Source organism: Leguminivora glycinivorella, chromosome 11, assembly GCF_023078275.1.
Source record: "Leguminivora glycinivorella isolate SPB_JAAS2020 chromosome 11, LegGlyc_1.1, whole genome shotgun sequence".
NCBI classification, from domain to species: domain Eukaryota; kingdom Metazoa; phylum Arthropoda; class Insecta; order Lepidoptera; family Tortricidae; genus Leguminivora; species Leguminivora glycinivorella.
In genome coordinates, this window is record NC_062981.1 from 9,193,235 (window position 1) to 9,210,609 (window position 17,375).

The following is a 17,375-nucleotide window of genomic DNA, read 5'->3' on the forward strand; positions in this document are numbered from 1 at the left end:
GCGTCATTGAAAGTAGGGAAAGTGGAACCACTTGACTCCAGTATACTTCGGTTGACGGTAATCTTTCAAGAGGCTTCGTACAATAAAGAGATAGCAGATGTGTTATAAATGAACATACGTGGTGATTTTTTTAAGATGCAACCCATTGGATAATAGTTTTTGTTCTACAAGGGGGCAAAGTTGTTAAACCGCACGTGCCAATATTGCACGAAGGTTAAACAAACTTTGCCACCGAGTGAAACAGAAAAAAATTCACCACACCAACACGAACAAAATACTGTCTATAAAACATCAGACTAAATCAAACCCATCAATTTTTAATATATTATGATTCAAAATCATCATTCATAGGTAAAATCTATCAGACAGCTTAAGACATCAAGTTAAAAATTGTATGAAATTACTTCGCACCCTTGTGGATAAAATGTAATTGCTGTTGCTACATACCTATCTGTTTTCGAATAGCAAAGAAAACCTTTACCAGTTGGTGTGGTGACAAATAGTTTGTTTCGCCACACATCAACAAGGCTCTCTTGATGATTTGCCCAAGGGTGCAAAGTAATAACATAAAAATTTTAACTTGATGTCCTATCCTTGCTCGTAGAACTGATCTGTAAATGATGGTTCTGAATCATAAATGTTTATGAAATTGATGGCTTTGATGATAGCAATGATTTATGATACTACCTACTACCTGATGATACTAATTCTACATTATCCCATTTGTTCCATCATCGAGAACATTAGGAAGGTCTGGCGGCTCTGGGCTAGGCCATATCATTAACGCCTGTAACAGAAAAATATAGCAACAATGAACGATAACTTTGCGATACACTTATCACAACCTCACTCTGACAACTCAATAGAACCTTCAACTGTGTATAAATTATAATAAGAATAGGAAAATGAGAAAGAAACCCACGCAATCATAGTCAGGCTAAATAACATAATTAATATTTTCTTGACATCTCAACTCATTGAATCTGTGCGGAAAGAGAAGTGTCACAGGCTGTATCGGGACTCATTCATTTCACTACTCCATTTCTTTCCGAACATATTCTATCGAAGAAAAAAACAATACGCCTCTCAATGTAAAAAATGTTTCACAATGTACATTTTGTGCAATCATTTAAAAACCTTCAGTACACAATGAGGGCTGAATATTAATCAGGGGTTACTACAGAATGCAAACACAGAATCGTAGTTTTGCAATGTTAAATCTCTTTAATTTTCTCTAATTAAAATGAAATCATTCTGTATCTATACTTTATTTTGCGTATATAATTATAAAGTTGTGCAGTTCAACAAACATTCTGATATTGATCCTGATAAAGGACACAAGCACACGAGACACCATCATGTTTAAAATAGTTGTGTTTCTATCGGTAATATTCACTGTTATATTAAAAGGTAAGTTGTATTTTATATCCTTTAATATATCAAGAGCCAGCTTAAACATTGAAAGTAAACTAAGTAAGGTAACATAGGGTAATAATGGTAATATTGAAGGGAGTTTCTTGTGTGAGATGAAAAATGTTCCGTATAGATAGATAGATTTATAACGAAAAGCCCGAAGGCAGTCTTTATATCTTACACCGCAAGATACCCTTCCCAATACCCTTCAGGCTTCAATCTTAACCCACGTTACTCGGATCAACTTATTATGTCTGATATTTGATATATAATTGTACAGAATTATTATATAACCTTACCTACATTGTTGTGCATCCGTTAAATTAAAAAAAGTCGTGTCATACTTTTAATAGTTACCTATTGTCGTTGTTATTACCATCAATTTTTATTTTACAGTAGACATCATTTAAAAAATTGTTACCGATGCAAGCTTTTTCTTATCTACGATTTTTTTTATTTTCTATATTTTATTTTATTTGTTCATTTTCTATGTTAGCTTTATTGTAATGGTGTACGAGTTAATTCGTTACACTTTCAGCCAACGGTTTACAATGTTACGTGTGCTACGATTGTTTGACCGTGAGCGATGATTACCTGAAGTCCTGCGACTCCTTGCTTCCTACTAGTACTGCTCAACCCGATACCACCACAAGGTAATATAAATTAATTCGTATTTTTAAACTAGTACTAAGTATTTTTAGTTTAAGATATGAACAAAAAATATTATGAGACTAGTACGTAACTTATTATTAATCTGTGCTAGTACCAATAAATGAAATACTCAGTACCTACCTGAACATTGAATCTTTTTCCCTAAACTACATATTCCTTCCTTAAAAGCTTCCAATTACTTTTCTATTGTTCTTGTATGTTCTTGGCATCTAATTTGTTATTTCATGCTGCTCAAACTATTGTCTCAACTTCCAGTGATTACTTCCTATCTAGTTCAATTAAAATCGATTTTAAAGTGTATTTGTACTGAATCAACAATTACAATTTGTTCGACTACTACATTATAAACGAGAATATTTTTCCATAGTACTGAATCTACTTCTTCAAATTCAACAACGAATACAACAACGACTACAACTATAGCTCCTCAATTGCAAGTCTCAAATTCTGCGGAGAGACTAGAGAGGGCAAACACGACATGGGAGTGTGTCCAGGGAACTATTCCAGGTGGGAATACTGGTATATTTCATCACCTGATTAACAAATGAATTAATGACAGATTACGTGGTTTTTCTTGTCTTCTTTAGAGGTTATATCTACTGGTTTTGATATACTGCCTGTCTGACTAGCGGCCATACATCAACAGTTAATAATCATTGTACCTTTAGTACTATTTATTCTTTGTCACTATGAGGTTTTACTGTTTCATGTAATATGTACCTTTTTTAGTGTGTATTTTATATTTCGATGGATTTTGTCGAATATCGAAACTCGACTGAATCTTCAATTTATCAAATTATCATTAATCAAGGTTGTTTTTCTGCAGTAAACGGTTCCGACGTGATCGTCCGCGGTTGCGCAGCGGGCCGCACCAACGAAACCTGTGATATGTTCGGACTGCATGCCTGTTCCTTCTGCTCGAAGGACAAATGCAACTCAGCTGGATCCGTACAGGTCTCGGCTGCTGTTCTAGCTATAGCATTTTTCGCGTATATAGTTAAGGACTTTTGAGGTCGCAAACGGGTCGTGAGCTGATGAGACTGAGAGTTTATGAGCCGCGTGACGTGTTTTCAAAGCTGTAGGGCAAACACATGATGAGCACCACAGTTTATTGCCCTCGAGTTGGACTACCCGTCCTACTTCAATTAATTCAGTTGGAAAAGGTCGGGTAGTCTTATACGAGTATCTCAAACGAGATAAGTACCGTCATTGCAGTATTGCACTCATCATGTGCTTGCCTTGATGAATGACACAAGGTTCTAAGTTATGCTAGGTTATATTAATAAGAAACAAAATTTAACACATTGAGTTGCGTTTTTTTCCACAATTTTCCCTTTAGGCCATATCAACAAAATAATAAATAAACTCTAATAGGCTATTGTTAATTGTAGTGTTGTAGGTATGTGATTCACTCGTTCAAAAACCCTTTGACGCTGTTCGTCTAGTAATAAAATTGTCTATTATATATACAATAATCTGACCAGTTAACATATATATCAAGTGAACGATAATTACTCTTCATTAGTCGGGCCAAATAGTCCAACGGACAACGTCAATATGGAGAAATCATTGTGTTTGTTACTTGTTTTGTGTAGTGCGTTATTGGAAGGTCAGTAAGTATTAAGTTAATATTAAAGAAAGTTTACAGTATTTTTCTGAACTGTGTTCTAATACGAAATATTAAGGATAGATCCAGATAACTCGATTTATTTGAATATTTAGTGATAAAAAATAAACGCAGATGAACATTGTCAAAACATAGGTATCAAATGGATAACTTTTTTAAACAACACCTTAAATTTTGTATGTTTAAAAAAACTTATTTTCATAGTTTCCAACATTTTCTATATTTCCAAGTGGCATTGAATATTATACCTATCATACAATTTCGGAGAAATTCTATTCTCGCAAGTGGTTATAACAAACATACATGTTATTATAGTAATATAATGGAAACCACGCTAGTAAAATACGTGTCTTCGTAAGTAAAAGAGCGCAACCCTGGGAAATCCTTTAACGTATAATGAATTAAGAACTTTTTTTCAGTTCAAAGTTTAGAATGCTACGTCTGTGATAACTGCTCTAAAGCCAAACTAGATGACATAAAAACTTGTGGGCCTACAATGATTTCCGGGCTATCGACTACTATTCTGCCGATAACAGAATCTTCCGTCACTACAACAGTGACGACAAGACTTCCAACCACTTCTACGTCAACTACACTTAAACCTACAACAGTAGCTGTATCGGAATTTACGACTACTTCAACAACAATTACTACAGAAGCTATAAGTACCTCCACGACGACAGAAGCTCCTACTACAACAGAAGCAGGACCTACTTCCATAGAATCTACAACGACGCCAATAGTAGGTTCCTCAACAGCGAAAGCTGCGGTGGTATCTTCAAATACTGCAGATTCTATACCTTTATCTACCGACACTATTTCTGATTTACCAAGCACGGCTACAGAATCCCAACAAATCACACCAGCCACAGATGCTGCAATCACTTCAGCATCAATGATAACCTTAACAGATGCTACAATAAGTTTCATAACATCTTCTACGGAACCTGCAATATTTAAAGAAACATCCGAAGCAGTAATCATAACAGAAAAAGAGCCTATTCCAACAGACAGTGAAATTTTATATATTTCTTCAATACCTACAAGACCGCCATCGTCAGTGCCAGTTGCAACTTTTCCTGTAACCGAACCTACAATCCAGACGTTTTCAACATTGCCTACATTAGCAGAACAGAACACAGAACAAGCAGTACAGAATATTCCTAATATTCCAATACTGTCTCCGGTAGCTGCAGAGCCCATGGCCGCGAATGAATATATGACACGGAGACCTACGATTAATAATCTCAGGCCTGAAAAAGAAACAAATGCTACATCCAGTTCAAGAAGAATGAGGTCCTCGTCTGAGCCGTGTGCGTGCAAACATGTGAGTACCAATAATTTGGTTATTCTTATTACATACTGTTTAATGATGAACTAATTGAGCGGACTGTAATTTAATAAAATATCTTTAAGACGAAATTGACAAAGATAACTCGAAATTTTAGAGATTTAAACAAACACTTACTGGGGAAAAAACAGTGCATATGTCACATACCTTTTAGCATGAGGTTCCAGTGGGTTGGTTTCAGCTCGCTTACCATCAGCCTTGGTATGCAAGGCGCACGTGCGGGCCCGGCTTACCGTCTCCTCGAGCCCAGAACTGTTCTTGGAGCAGAGCTTTCTTCCTGTCCACTTTGATAATGTGACTAGCACTGAGTTTAAACTTAATTTAACGATAATTGTTGGGAAAATGTGACTTTAACTATTTAATTAGCAATAAATGGCAATTTTAATGCAGCGACGCGTTCGCAAGTTAGATCGAGAGCGAAAAGAATGTGAGGTAATGGCTACCGGAAATGATTAGTGCCGGGCTAAACACACCGGAAGCTAAAGACAAAATAGTGTTGTTTCTTTAAAAAACCGATATTCATACGAAAGTTGAACATACCGCTCACCTAAATATGCAATATTTACTCTACAAATAGTGCTAGAGTTCGACAAACTACTTAAAAACTATAATGTTAAACTAAGTGATAATACTAGAACGACGAAAGTTAATTTGAAAGTGGTAAAGGACACAGCTTCACAACTGGTCTTCTGTACTGACCAGTAGCAGTTTGAATTGTGACCACTCTACAGACACCGTCAACTCCGGGATGTAGAGCAACGATGCGCCCAAGAGGCCATTTTAAAGGGCTTGTCTGTTCGTTAATCAACAAGACCAAGGAACCCACGACAATGTTTGTATTTATTTTATTCCATTTAGTCCTCTGTTGTAGAGTATGGACGTACTCAGCGTGCCATCTACGCCAGAAGTCTTGATGCATTTTCTGTATCATTTTCCAACGATTACAGACACTTACTTTTTTACCTACAAGATTTTCCTCTGGGACAATCGACAACGGTTCCAGAGTTAAAAAATGGCCTGGAGTTAAGGCTGAGAGATCACTAGGATCCGAGCTAAGAGGTGTCAATGGACGAGAGTTGAGCATAGACTCAATCTGAGTCAGAATTGTATAAAATTCCTCGAAGGTTAACCTTTGATTACCTACAACCCGTGCGAGGTGAGTCTTAACCGAGCGTATCCCGGCTTCAGCTAATCCGTTAAAATGAGGCGTACCCGGAGGGTTAAACGAGAATTTAATTTCTTGGGCATCAGCAGCACCTTTCATGAGTGAACCAAGATAGTTACTAGCGCCCACAAAATTCCTACCCTGGTCAGAGACAATGTTACTGCATCGACCACGACGAGCGACAAACCGTTTAAGAACACAGAGGAAAGCTTCTGTCGACAACTCTGAAGCAAGCTCTATGTGAATGGCTTTGGTACTAGTACATACAAAAACACAGATGTAACCTTTGTACGTTTTCGCACCACGGCCACGACCGAAAGCGATATCAAATGGTCCTCCATAATCAATGGCGACACTCGAAAAAGGTTTAATTTGCGAGACGCGAAAGGTAGGCAAATTTCCCATAAGCGGCGGAGATGCCGCAGAGGGATTGGCACGAAAGCATTTCACGCAGCCTCCAATCACTGCCTGAATTGCTCGTTTTGGCGACAAAATCCAAAACGTTTGCGCAAGTAAATTTTGTAAAGTTTGGGCACCTGGGTGTAAAAATCTTTTATGATATTCGTCAATTATTAAAATAGTGAGTCGGTGGGAGCGAGGCAATAAAATGGGATGTTTGACAGAAAATTTAATAGGAGAATTTGCCAAGCGACCGCCCACCCTGACAATACCCTGACTGTCAATGAATAATGAAAGCTTGCGCAAACCCTTTGGCAATGCGTTCAAACGATCCTCCCTTAATTGATTGATCTCTACACTGAACGAAGTGAGCTGCACATGTTTTACTAAAAACATGAGAGCTGCAGTGGTTTCAGCTGACTGTAGAGATCCGACAACTTTTCCATCCTTAGCTGACCGTAAAAAACGGAAACAGTAGGCTAACACACGCTTTAATGTGAAAAGCGAGGAGAACCTGCTAAGGACTTCATCAATTAAGTTAGGATCGGCCGTCACGAGTAAGCTACAAATACGTTGTTCCTCTACAATACAGTCATTGCTTGGATCGTGCAAAGGTGAGCAAGGCCAATCCTTCTCTTCCTTTACCAACCACGACGGACCCTTCCACCAAATATCACACTCTACCAAATCTTCAGGCAGTAACCCCCTGGATCCTGCATCAGCAGGATTGTGGTGTGTACTGACGTGACGCCAGCGATCAGGAGCAACAAGATCCTGGATATGGCTCACACGATTTGCAACAAATGCTTTCCAGCGTGAAGGGCACGACTTGATCCAAGCTAACGTTACGGTCGAGTCTGACCATGCAAATATTTCCTGAACAACATAGAGAGGTTTTAATGCCTCTTGTGTTGACTGCATCAGGTCTGCCAACAACACGGCAGCCTGCAGTTCCAATCGAGGAATTGATAATTTACGCAGAGGCGCAACCTTACTTTTGGCACAGCAAAGCTCTACAAAAGTAGAGCCTTGTGTGTCATCGACACGACAGAAGACGACAGCAGCGTAACCACGCTCCGACGCATCACAAAATCCATGCAATTGTAATGAAACAAACGAATGGATGATGCGACGGGGAATAACGACAGATTTCAACGACGGAAGTTGATCGGTAAATTTCATCCATTCTGATGTGATTGCTTCTGGAACATCATCGTCCCATTGCACCCCAGATGACCACAAGACCTGCATTAAATATTTAGCGTGAAACGTGACAGGACATAAGAATCCTAGCGGGTCATATATGCGCGCTATATTCGATAAAATAGTACGTTTAGTACATTTCTGATCACGTGGTGTTGCAACCTCAAATTGGAACGAATCTGTTTGTGGACGCCATAACAATCCCAATATTTTAAGGGACAAATCCGAAAGTTCATCAAAATGTTTAAAATCACTCGAATACAACTCAGAAGATGGAAGGTCAACGATAAAACCTTTATGGTTGGAGGTCCATTTTCTCAAATGGAACCCACCCGACGACAAAATTTCAGATAAATCTGATCTAATTTTTAAAGCTTGCTCAATAGAGTCAGCGCCTGTCACGACATCATCAACATAAATGTCTCTCCCAAGCACTTGTGACCCTTCAGGATAGGAGTCAGCAGTCTCCTCCGCTATCTGTGCTATTGTGCGCAAAGCTTGATACGGAGCCGATTTCACACCATAAGTTACCGTCCGCAAACGATAGTCTTTAACTGGGCCGTCAGTCGAAGGTCGCCACAATATCCGCTGATACTCAGCGTCCTCGTTTGGCACGAGGATTTGACGATACATGGCCTTTATGTCACCCGTAAAGACTATTTTATGCCATCGAAACCTAGTAAGGACATCAAAAATATTAGTTTGTAACTTAGGTCCAGCTAGTAGTGTATCATTAAGCGAAATCCCATTGCTGTCACGACAACTTGCGTCAAAAACGGCTCTCAGAGGTGTACTGACAGATTCGGGGCGCAAAATACCATGATGTGGGATGTAATTAAAATTCCCGACACTAGAGACAGGCGGCGCAACCTGCTCCATATGACCACTGACCTCATACTCTTCCATAAAGGAGGCATAAGCTTTACGAAAATCCGCATGCTTTGTAAGCTTGCGTTCCAACGAAAAAATCTCCGCATTGCAATTTCACGAGTGTGCGAAAAGGTAGGCTTGTTCGAAGGATCGACGAAAGGTAGAGGTACCTCGAACCGGCCTTCACTCGTGCGACAATAATTTGCACGGAAGTTATCTTCACATAGTTGATCCTCTTTCGACAAGATAGGTTTACTCGGACCACAAATATTTTCTAGTTCCCAGAACCTTTTAAGAGAATCATCCAACGACAGCGACAAGTTTGATTGTGAAGCATTCGACACGAAAAAACAATCTTTCCGACAATTAGTGAAAGATTGTGTACGAGAGGCATAACAGTCACCCATCAGAACCCATCCGAAAACAGTCTCCAAAGCCTTTGACTGCCCCTTCCGGCCCTCCTTTTTACCACTTAAAATGGAAGATGCAAAGATCTCTGCATTTAAGAGTAAATCTATTGGGCCCGGCTTCGCAAAGTCAGGGTCAGCGAGAGGTAGACCTTGAATGTGATGCCATTCCGATGTATTGACTCTATAGTATGGTTGCTCCGGACAGATAACTGGAAGCACTGACGCTTGGAAGTCAAAATTAACCATTTCTGATCCAATAGGTTTAACAGAGCATGATAACATACCCTTAGGTGCAACTTCAGATAGTCCAATTCCAGTAATTGGCTCGCTAGTATCATCTACCTGTAAACCTAATCTTCGAGCACAGTCATGGGAAATAAAATTGACACCACTAGCACCGTCCAAAAGAGCACGAGCTATTTGATAATTACCTGAACTATCCCGAACAGCTACCCGAGCAGTAGCAAATAAAACTAATCCATTACTTTGGACCGACGTCAAAGTCACTTTGCTATTTAAACCGCTCACCGTTGGCTGAGGTGCTGGTTCAGCCTCTGGCGAAGCCGGTTCCCTTTTTCCAAAGTGTAATAAAGTGTTGTGGGAACAACCGCATATACTGCACCGACAATCCGATCGACATTGTTTAACTTTATGAGTTTTGGAGAAACAACAAACACACAAGCCCTTGTTTTTCACCACCTTGAACCGCTCCGAAGTGTCTAAAACTTTAAATTTTTTACAATTTTCTAAGTTATGCAGTTCAGTACAGAAAACACATATATTTTGTTGTGTGGCAACTAGTGTTACCTTGCCTTTACCTTTAATGGCACTTGTTACGGGCTTAACCTCCGTTACTTCCAGAGCGCGGACTTGTTTTTCAACAAACTCTTGTAGCAATTCAAACTTTGGAATTTCATTGGAATTGAACTCGAGGAGGAAGGCCTCCCGAGTCGCCTTGTCCAATTTTCCCCACAACAGATGAAATAACATAAAGTTTTTATCGGGTAAGTCGAATCTTTCTAACACTTGTAATGTTTCTCTAAAAACACGATGAACTTTTTCTAATTCAGTTGAAGACTTGGTCTTCACCTGTTCACAAAGTAAAATCTTTTCATAATACCCAAAGGCAATTTGCCGTTTTCTATTGTAAAAATTGTTTAAAGCATTGTAAGCATCCATGTAACTGTTGTCCGAAATTGGGTAATTCTTAATCAAATCTAAAGCCTTACCTTGACACGATGTCATAAGATAATGCAGCTTTTCAATGTTCGAAATATTCCTTTTATGAATTAAGGAATCAAAGAGTTCCTTAAATGACAACCAATTGTGCAAGGAGCCATCAAATGGTTTCACAACAATTTTAGGTAACTTCGCTGAATTATTATCACTACTATCATGTTTGTCAACAGTTTCATGTTTGCTTGTAATGACAGGCTCAGCTTTCCTTAACCTTGTCAAGATTGACTTTACTTTTTGTTCAAAATCGACAGTAACCGAGAACTCCGTATTTACATCCTTTGTTTTCTTCATTATAGCCTTTTGGGCACGATGAAAGTCTTCAACTATTGGGTTTAAGTCGGCCGCGACATAACCCTCTAAATCTATACAATCAAAGATTAACTCTAACCGCATAACCGCGTAATTGCGTTCAACCCTATCCATGTCAACGTCTCTATTGCTCACATCAATGTCCGACATTTTTCACGTAAATCACTGTTGATTTATCGAAAAAACGAGAACGAAAATATAAATAAACAGTTTACGTTACTCAATTAAATTAACTTGTTGACTTTGACAATGACAGATGAGATGACAACCGAATTGTTGCCATACACCAAAGCATAGACTAAGACCGAACGAGATGAGCGGATTGAACGAACTGTCACACTGCTACCAACCTAACTAAATTCTACTATAAAAGTCACACTTCCGGTCAGCCATTAACCGAATCGAGAATTAAAGTTTTACCCACCAATTTATTAGAAAAATATTACGACACGACAAATTTGATATTTTACTAAAAATAGGTAACTTTTCAACGGATCCGGCCGAAGGAACAAATGTTTAATGATGAACTAATTGAGCGGACTGTAATTTAATAAAATATCTTTAAGACGAAATTGACAAAGATAACTCGAAATTTTAGAGATTTAAACAAACACTTACTGGGAAAAAACAGTGCATATGTCACATACCTTTTAGCATGAGGTTCCAGTGGGTTGGTTTCAGCTCGCTTACCATCAGCCTTGGTATGCAAGGCGCACGTGCGGGCCCGGATTACCGTCTCCTCGAGCCCAGAACTGTTCTTGGAGCAGAGCTTTCTTCCTGTCCACTTTGATAATGTGACTAGCACTGAGTTTAAACTTAATTTAACGATAATTGTTGGGAAAATGTGACTTTAACTATTTAATTAGCAATAAATGGCAATTTTAATGCAGCGACGCGTTCGCAAGTTAGATCGAGAGCGAAAAGAATGTGAGGTAATGGCTACCGGAAATGATTAGTGCCGGGCTAAACACACCGGAAGCTAAAGACAAAATAGTGTTGTTTCTTTAAAAAACCGATATTCATACGAAAGTTGAACACATACTTTTAGCTGTTGGTTAATTTTATTTAAGTTGGATTTTGAACATACGCATAAAAAAACCGGCCAAGAGCGTGTCGGGCCACGCTCAGTGTAGGGTTCCGTATTTTTCCGTATTTTTCTCAAAAACTACTGAACCTATCAAGTTCAAAACAATTTTCCTAGAAAGTCTTTATAAAGTTCTACTTTTGTGATTTTTTTCATATTTTTTAAACATATGGTTCAAAAGTTAGAGGGGGGGGATGCACTTTTTTTTCCTTTAGGAGCGATTATTTCCGAAAATATTAATAATATTAAAAAACGATCTTAGTAAACCCTTATTCATTTTTAAATACCTATCCAACAATATATCACACGTTGGGATTGGAATGAAAAAAAAATCAGCCCCCACTTTACATGTAGGTGGAGTACCTACCCTAATAAAACATTTTTTCCATTTTTTATATTTTTGCACTTTGTTGGCGTGCTTGATATACATATTGGTACCAAATTTCAGCTTTCTAGTGCTAACAGTTACTGAGATTATCCGCGGACGGACGGACGGACGGACGGACGGACGGACGGACAAACAGACAGACATGGCGAAACTATAAGGGTTCCTAGTTGACTACGGAACCATAAAAAATGACCAATAAAAACAGAGAGTTCATTTAAAGAAGCAGTTCACTTACGATGTTTTTACATGTACCTATAATTTCTTTTTCTTTTCGTTGATATTGTAAGTCGAGCATTTTTAATATTTTTTATTACCTATTTAATTGTGGTTTCTTGTAAATATAGTTTTGATTGCAATGATTCTTAAGCGATACTTTAATTACTTGTCTAGCCATCGTCTGCTTCAAACACCAATTATATAATTTACATATAAATACTGTTTACATGAATCAGATAAGATTTAATCGATATAAGAATTTATGACGTCAGGGTTCGCCGCACTTGATATCTGAAGAACGTCATCGCCATACTCATCAATAACGACCAAACTCATTTATTTTGTATTAAAACCTCTAACCTAACCTCAAACATTTCATATCATTTATTGAATAGATGATAAGAATAGCCTATAATGAACACTAAACTTAAAACTGAAGTTTAGTTACTCACGTATTGTACTGCACGTCCATGCCTTCTCAATCAAAATTTCAAATAGCTACAAAACTATCGTATGCTCAACATTTTTTTAAAGAATTTGACATCGCCATCGTCATTTTAATGAAATAAGTTTTTGCAGGAAGAAAAATGTGACTGTTCAACCCACCAACGATCGAAAAGATACACTTTGAGAGGTCTGGGCTTGACGATGGAACCCGAATACGTTTGCTTCGTGGATAAATACAAAAGTAAGTACAACTTCCATACAACCTGACGTATTCCTGTCTACTGGTGCACAAAAATATCCGTAGGCAAACGAGACAACGCTATGAAATCGTTTCATAAATTAAATGAAACAGTAGAGTGACGTATCATTTTATCAGTCATTTCCTATAAAAATCGAATGAAAATTCCGTGTGTGTGTGTGTGTGGCCAATCTAAGTACAGATGTAGTGCGAAAAGCTTTTCCTTCGCATTTTTTCGGAAACGTTCGTATTTTGTCATGCTAGGTCAGATAGTGTCAGTACGTCTTGTACTGAGACTGACTGAAATAGCATGACATGTTCGTACGTTTCCGTCAAAATATGAAGGAAATTCTTTTCACACTACATCTGTATCGTCAGATTCATACTTTTTGAAATATTACGTCATGCTTAATTTTCAAAGATCTTTTTCTCAAACATGCAATGAAATATTGTCGTTACGTTCCTTAAAATGGGCTGGGAACTCGGAGGAAATATAGACTGGAGTAGCCTTTCAGTTACTTACCCCTCTGCCAAAAAACTTGAACAAATGTTCATAAAGTCACGTAAATACAATTTCACAATCGATTCATGCTCATTCACAGAATCGCCACGACACATATCACTGGTAATTAAAAATGCCCGCTTGTGCTGTGAACACTTGTAATAAGCGCTCAAATACCTCAAGTTTGCAAAAAGATGGCATAATATTCCATTTATAAGTAATTTTAATATTGTTATATTACTGTTTTTACTATCTAAATGATAATATTTTTGTCATACGTCATCGAATATCGATTTATGTGATCGAATACAATCGATTTGAAATTTGTTGGTGGGTAGAAATTACGTCACGAACACTCCCCACGAGACTTCGATTTTTTGCTGTTTAAGAAGTTACCTAATGTGGTTTACAATAGGGTCGATATTTATATATCAATATATTCATAAAAAGACGCACTCCCCACGAGACTTCATTTATATATTTTGTAAGAATTAACCTAATTTCAATTAGAATAGAGCATATATTATAATAATATTGACAAGGATAATAAAATTGAAAATTAGAAAAATCATTTGACCGAGACTTCGTCGTAGAGATGTGGGCATGGTCGATGAAATACCAACTATCGATAAAAAAGTATGATTTGCAAACCTTGATCACACAATTCATTTGAAATATATTTGCAATTTTCCGAAAGAGAATGATTTGAGTTTTATTACATGTACTTAATAAACTTTACACTTTGAACCAGTATTGAAAACAGTTAATGTAGACTAAACCATTTCTAGTTTATTTATTTAACCAAGTTTGTCTATAATGATTTAGTACCACCAACCGCAGTAAACGTTGTTGATTAGTTAGTCTGGAAAAATAAATTAACGTTTTGTCAAAATGTCAAATATTTCTTTACCTACTAATCTTATTATTATTATTTTTTTTATTATCCATCGCTAGTCCACCCGCGTGATACCTACTACCCAGGATTGACATTAGTGAATCTTAATATGATTATAATAGTGCCAAACATTAAACAGATCTAGAAAAAACAACGACATCATTAAAATTATAATTTGCTTCATTAATTATTATCGACTTCAGTTATCGATGCCTGCCTCATCCCTATAGTTTGAGACACACACGTGCGCATTTAAGTAGTGTCCGTATACACTGTGTTTCTACGAAGTATTTCCATGTGTGATATGTCTGTGTGCATCATAATGAGCATGTGTTATTTTTTTATCATAATGTGCGTGTGTATTGACAATAATATTTTTTGCATTTGTGAGTACTCCTTTACATGTGTTATTTCCTCACCTCCCGCGAATCTTGGCAGAATTATTTGTACGTAGACGCAACATGAAGGCTACTCCAGTCTATATTTCCTCCGAGGCTGGGAAGTATCGCTTTTTGGGCGCAACAACTCGAGAGGACTGTAAAGGGATTACTTTTTAAGCCTAGGCCTGCAAAGTAACTTTTTTTTATAAAATATTGTCCTTTAGAGCATTTTTTTTTATTTCATTGTATGTTTGAGAAAAGCACTATACATGCCTCGGCGTGAAAACGGATTCCCGGCCTCGTATCCCTATATACCCACTTGGCCGGAAATCCTAATTTTCCCGGCCTCTGATATAATGTACTATTACTGGATATTTCTAAAAGATAATTATTATTTGCTAAGACCACTGCTGTTATTTGATTTCAGTAAACGAGACGGAGATCGTGAAAAGAGGATGTGCCATCAAGGAAGCAGACGAAAAGACTTTATGCACGAAACTGGGCTTCGGACGTGAATGCAAGATCTGCGACACCCACCAATGCAACAGTGCTGCCATCTTACAAGCTTCTGTACTGTTAATGTTTAGTCTGTGCTTCATTTGATACTTTTTTTATTGCTGTGACAATAAATTGTATTTATTTGTTCCTTTATTTTATTTGGATAAAAAAATACTTCAATATATTTATTTCACTTAAAGTAGAGATACAGAAAATGTTGGATATAATGAGTGCGACAATCGTAACATTCGTAACTTCAACTCGCTCGGTTATCGACTTCGTCAAAATAATTCGCAATTTACAATAAAAAAAAAAATATTGCACAGTGTTGTGTGCGCTTTGACAAACCAACGGCCGTGGTGACGTCCGGGAAAATTATTGTCTGTAGTTACGCGTACACGTATTATTATATATATAGTAATAATAGCAAAAAATCAAACTGTATCTTGTATTCCACAAACTGATTAGTTCACCGACTTTTATGTTACAAGCTTATGACGTCTTCAACTGAACTGATGACGGCGTACATTGATAATATGGTAATATTTATTTTGTATAAAAAACGTAAATCTAAAGTTTGCGGAGTAATATATGTCTAAATAAGTACAGGCCACGCCGGTCCGTAAAATTTTAAGTAACAGGGCCGATATGTATTTTTTATAAAGGTCCTTTAAAAAAAAAAACTAAAAAAAAAAGTTTAAAGCTAAATCTCAAATAATTAAGATAACACAGGGTGAAATTTTAACCACCTGTAATTGAGTATGTATCGCTGTGTCTTAGAAAAACTATTTTTACTACCTCAGTAAAACGATAGACAGGAAAATGTTGCAACGTATTGCAATAAATATTTATATAGCCTTTGCGTACCTTTACGAAATTACGGAAATCAGAATTGCAATCGTAAGGACGTTTTTTTAATCTGTTACTTAAATCTGTTTATCCAGCCATGTCGGTAACGAACTTGAAAATATATTTCTAAGTGAATAGTATTATTGTATTTATTTAAACCTATTTTATGTTCAAAATAATCTATTGTTTATTTATTTATTTCATCTTTACTGCACAAAGAAATAATAATAATAATAAAAAAAAAAAAAATTACGCTGTCAACTACAAACATGTTTTGCTAATCTCTCTTAATTTTTTTTGGATATTTTGTATTTACATGTTGATTTTTGAGTTACTTTTTATGGAAACCAGAACCCAAGTCAGTTCTACATGTGACCAAACTTGTATTGGGTATATTTCATAAAAATTATCGACATGTACGACAAGACAAATATCACGGAATGATCACAAGAAGCAAAACACGCGGACAATCAGCGGTTCTACAAAGCGCACGCCCACCACCCTCGCCCGCCTCGTCCGTCTCCTCGCAACCGCCGTCGAGCGACGAGTTCGCTACCGCGGCCGACACCAGCGAGTCGAGCGACGAGAGCGGGCCGCCGCCGCCGCCGCCACGACCACCAGCGCGACGAGGGCGGCCACCGCTGCCGGCACGCTTGGGGCCTGCGGGACATCCTGCCCCGCCCACGGCTCCCGCTGCCGGTGGTGTAATGCGCCGCATGAGATGGTCTCAGTTGATGAACGAGAATGTCATGCGAGCGTACTATGGGGCTACAGAGGGGGGAACTAGGCTGTCCGCGTATCGTTCAAGAATGCTGCTTCTGTTTCAGACGCTTGAACCCACCACCACCGTATCGGAGCAGCGACTGTCGGATCAGGTGCGTGTCATTCAGCGGTCAAAGCGGTTGGATGACGCCACACTTGATCGGCTTCGCCAGGAGGCTCTCGCTACTCGCGCGGACCCCGCCTCGGGGCGGGATTTGCCCGCCATGCCGCCGGACCCGGTGCCCGAACCCGACCTGGCACCGGAGGCGCCGCGGGTTGATTCCGGTAACGACGGCGGGGACTTCGCGAGTCAGAGCGAGAGTGAGCCTGCCAATGAGCAACTGAGGAGGTCTTTGGAAGAGGCGATTACGCAGTATCGCTCCACAAACAACCCTAGGCCACGATTACCACGTCTGCCCATGAATAGACGCAATCTAGCGCTAATAGGAGCCTTAAAT

The 17,375-nt window shown here is 38.3% G+C and overlaps 2 protein-coding genes across 2 annotated transcripts; both read left to right on the forward strand.

Annotated features, from left to right (window-relative positions):
• The first annotated feature begins 1,338 nt into the window (after window positions 1–1,338).
• LOC125231078 lies at window positions 1,339–3,335 on the forward strand. Its single transcript, XM_048136422.1, has 4 exons — window positions 1,339–1,410; window positions 1,952–2,066; window positions 2,453–2,592; window positions 2,912–3,335. The coding sequence occupies exons 1-4, from the start codon at window positions 1,359–1,361 to the stop codon at window positions 3,094–3,096; spliced, it is 492 nt and encodes a 163-aa protein (XP_047992379.1). The 5' UTR covers window positions 1,339–1,358; the 3' UTR covers window positions 3,097–3,335.
• Window positions 3,336–3,602: 267 nt separating this feature from the next.
• Window positions 3,603–15,452, forward strand: LOC125231074 (cell wall protein DAN4-like). Its single transcript, XM_048136419.1, has 4 exons — window positions 3,603–3,694; window positions 4,132–5,039; window positions 12,926–13,034; window positions 15,236–15,452. Exons 1-4 carry the CDS (start codon window positions 3,643–3,645, stop codon window positions 15,409–15,411), a joined length of 1,245 nt encoding a protein of 414 aa, XP_047992376.1. The 5' UTR covers window positions 3,603–3,642; the 3' UTR covers window positions 15,412–15,452.
• The last annotated feature ends 1,923 nt before the right edge of the window (window positions 15,453–17,375 follow it).

What these genes read in the sequence shown, in the direction of transcription:
- LOC125231078 (XM_048136422.1), top strand. Translation starts at nt 1,359, where the DNA reads ATGTTTAAAATAGTTGTGTTTCTATCGGTAATATTCACTGTTATATTA. An exon ending in ATTCACTGTTATATTAAAAG is followed by an intron (nt 1,411 to 1,951) that starts GTAAGTTGTATT and finishes TTACACTTTCAG; the next exon opens with CCAACGGTTTACAATGTTAC. An exon ending in CAACCCGATACCACCACAAG is followed by an intron (nt 2,067 to 2,452) that starts GTAATATAAATT and finishes ATTTTTCCATAG; the next exon opens with TACTGAATCTACTTCTTCAA.
- LOC125231074 (XM_048136419.1), top strand. Translation starts at nt 3,643, where the DNA reads ATGGAGAAATCATTGTGTTTGTTACTTGTTTTGTGTAGTGCGTTATTG. An exon ending in GTGTAGTGCGTTATTGGAAG is followed by an intron (nt 3,695 to 4,131) that starts GTCAGTAAGTAT and finishes ACTTTTTTTCAG; the next exon opens with TTCAAAGTTTAGAATGCTAC. An exon ending in CTTCGTGGATAAATACAAAA is followed by an intron (nt 13,035 to 15,235) that starts GTAAGTACAACT and finishes ATTTGATTTCAG; the next exon opens with TAAACGAGACGGAGATCGTG.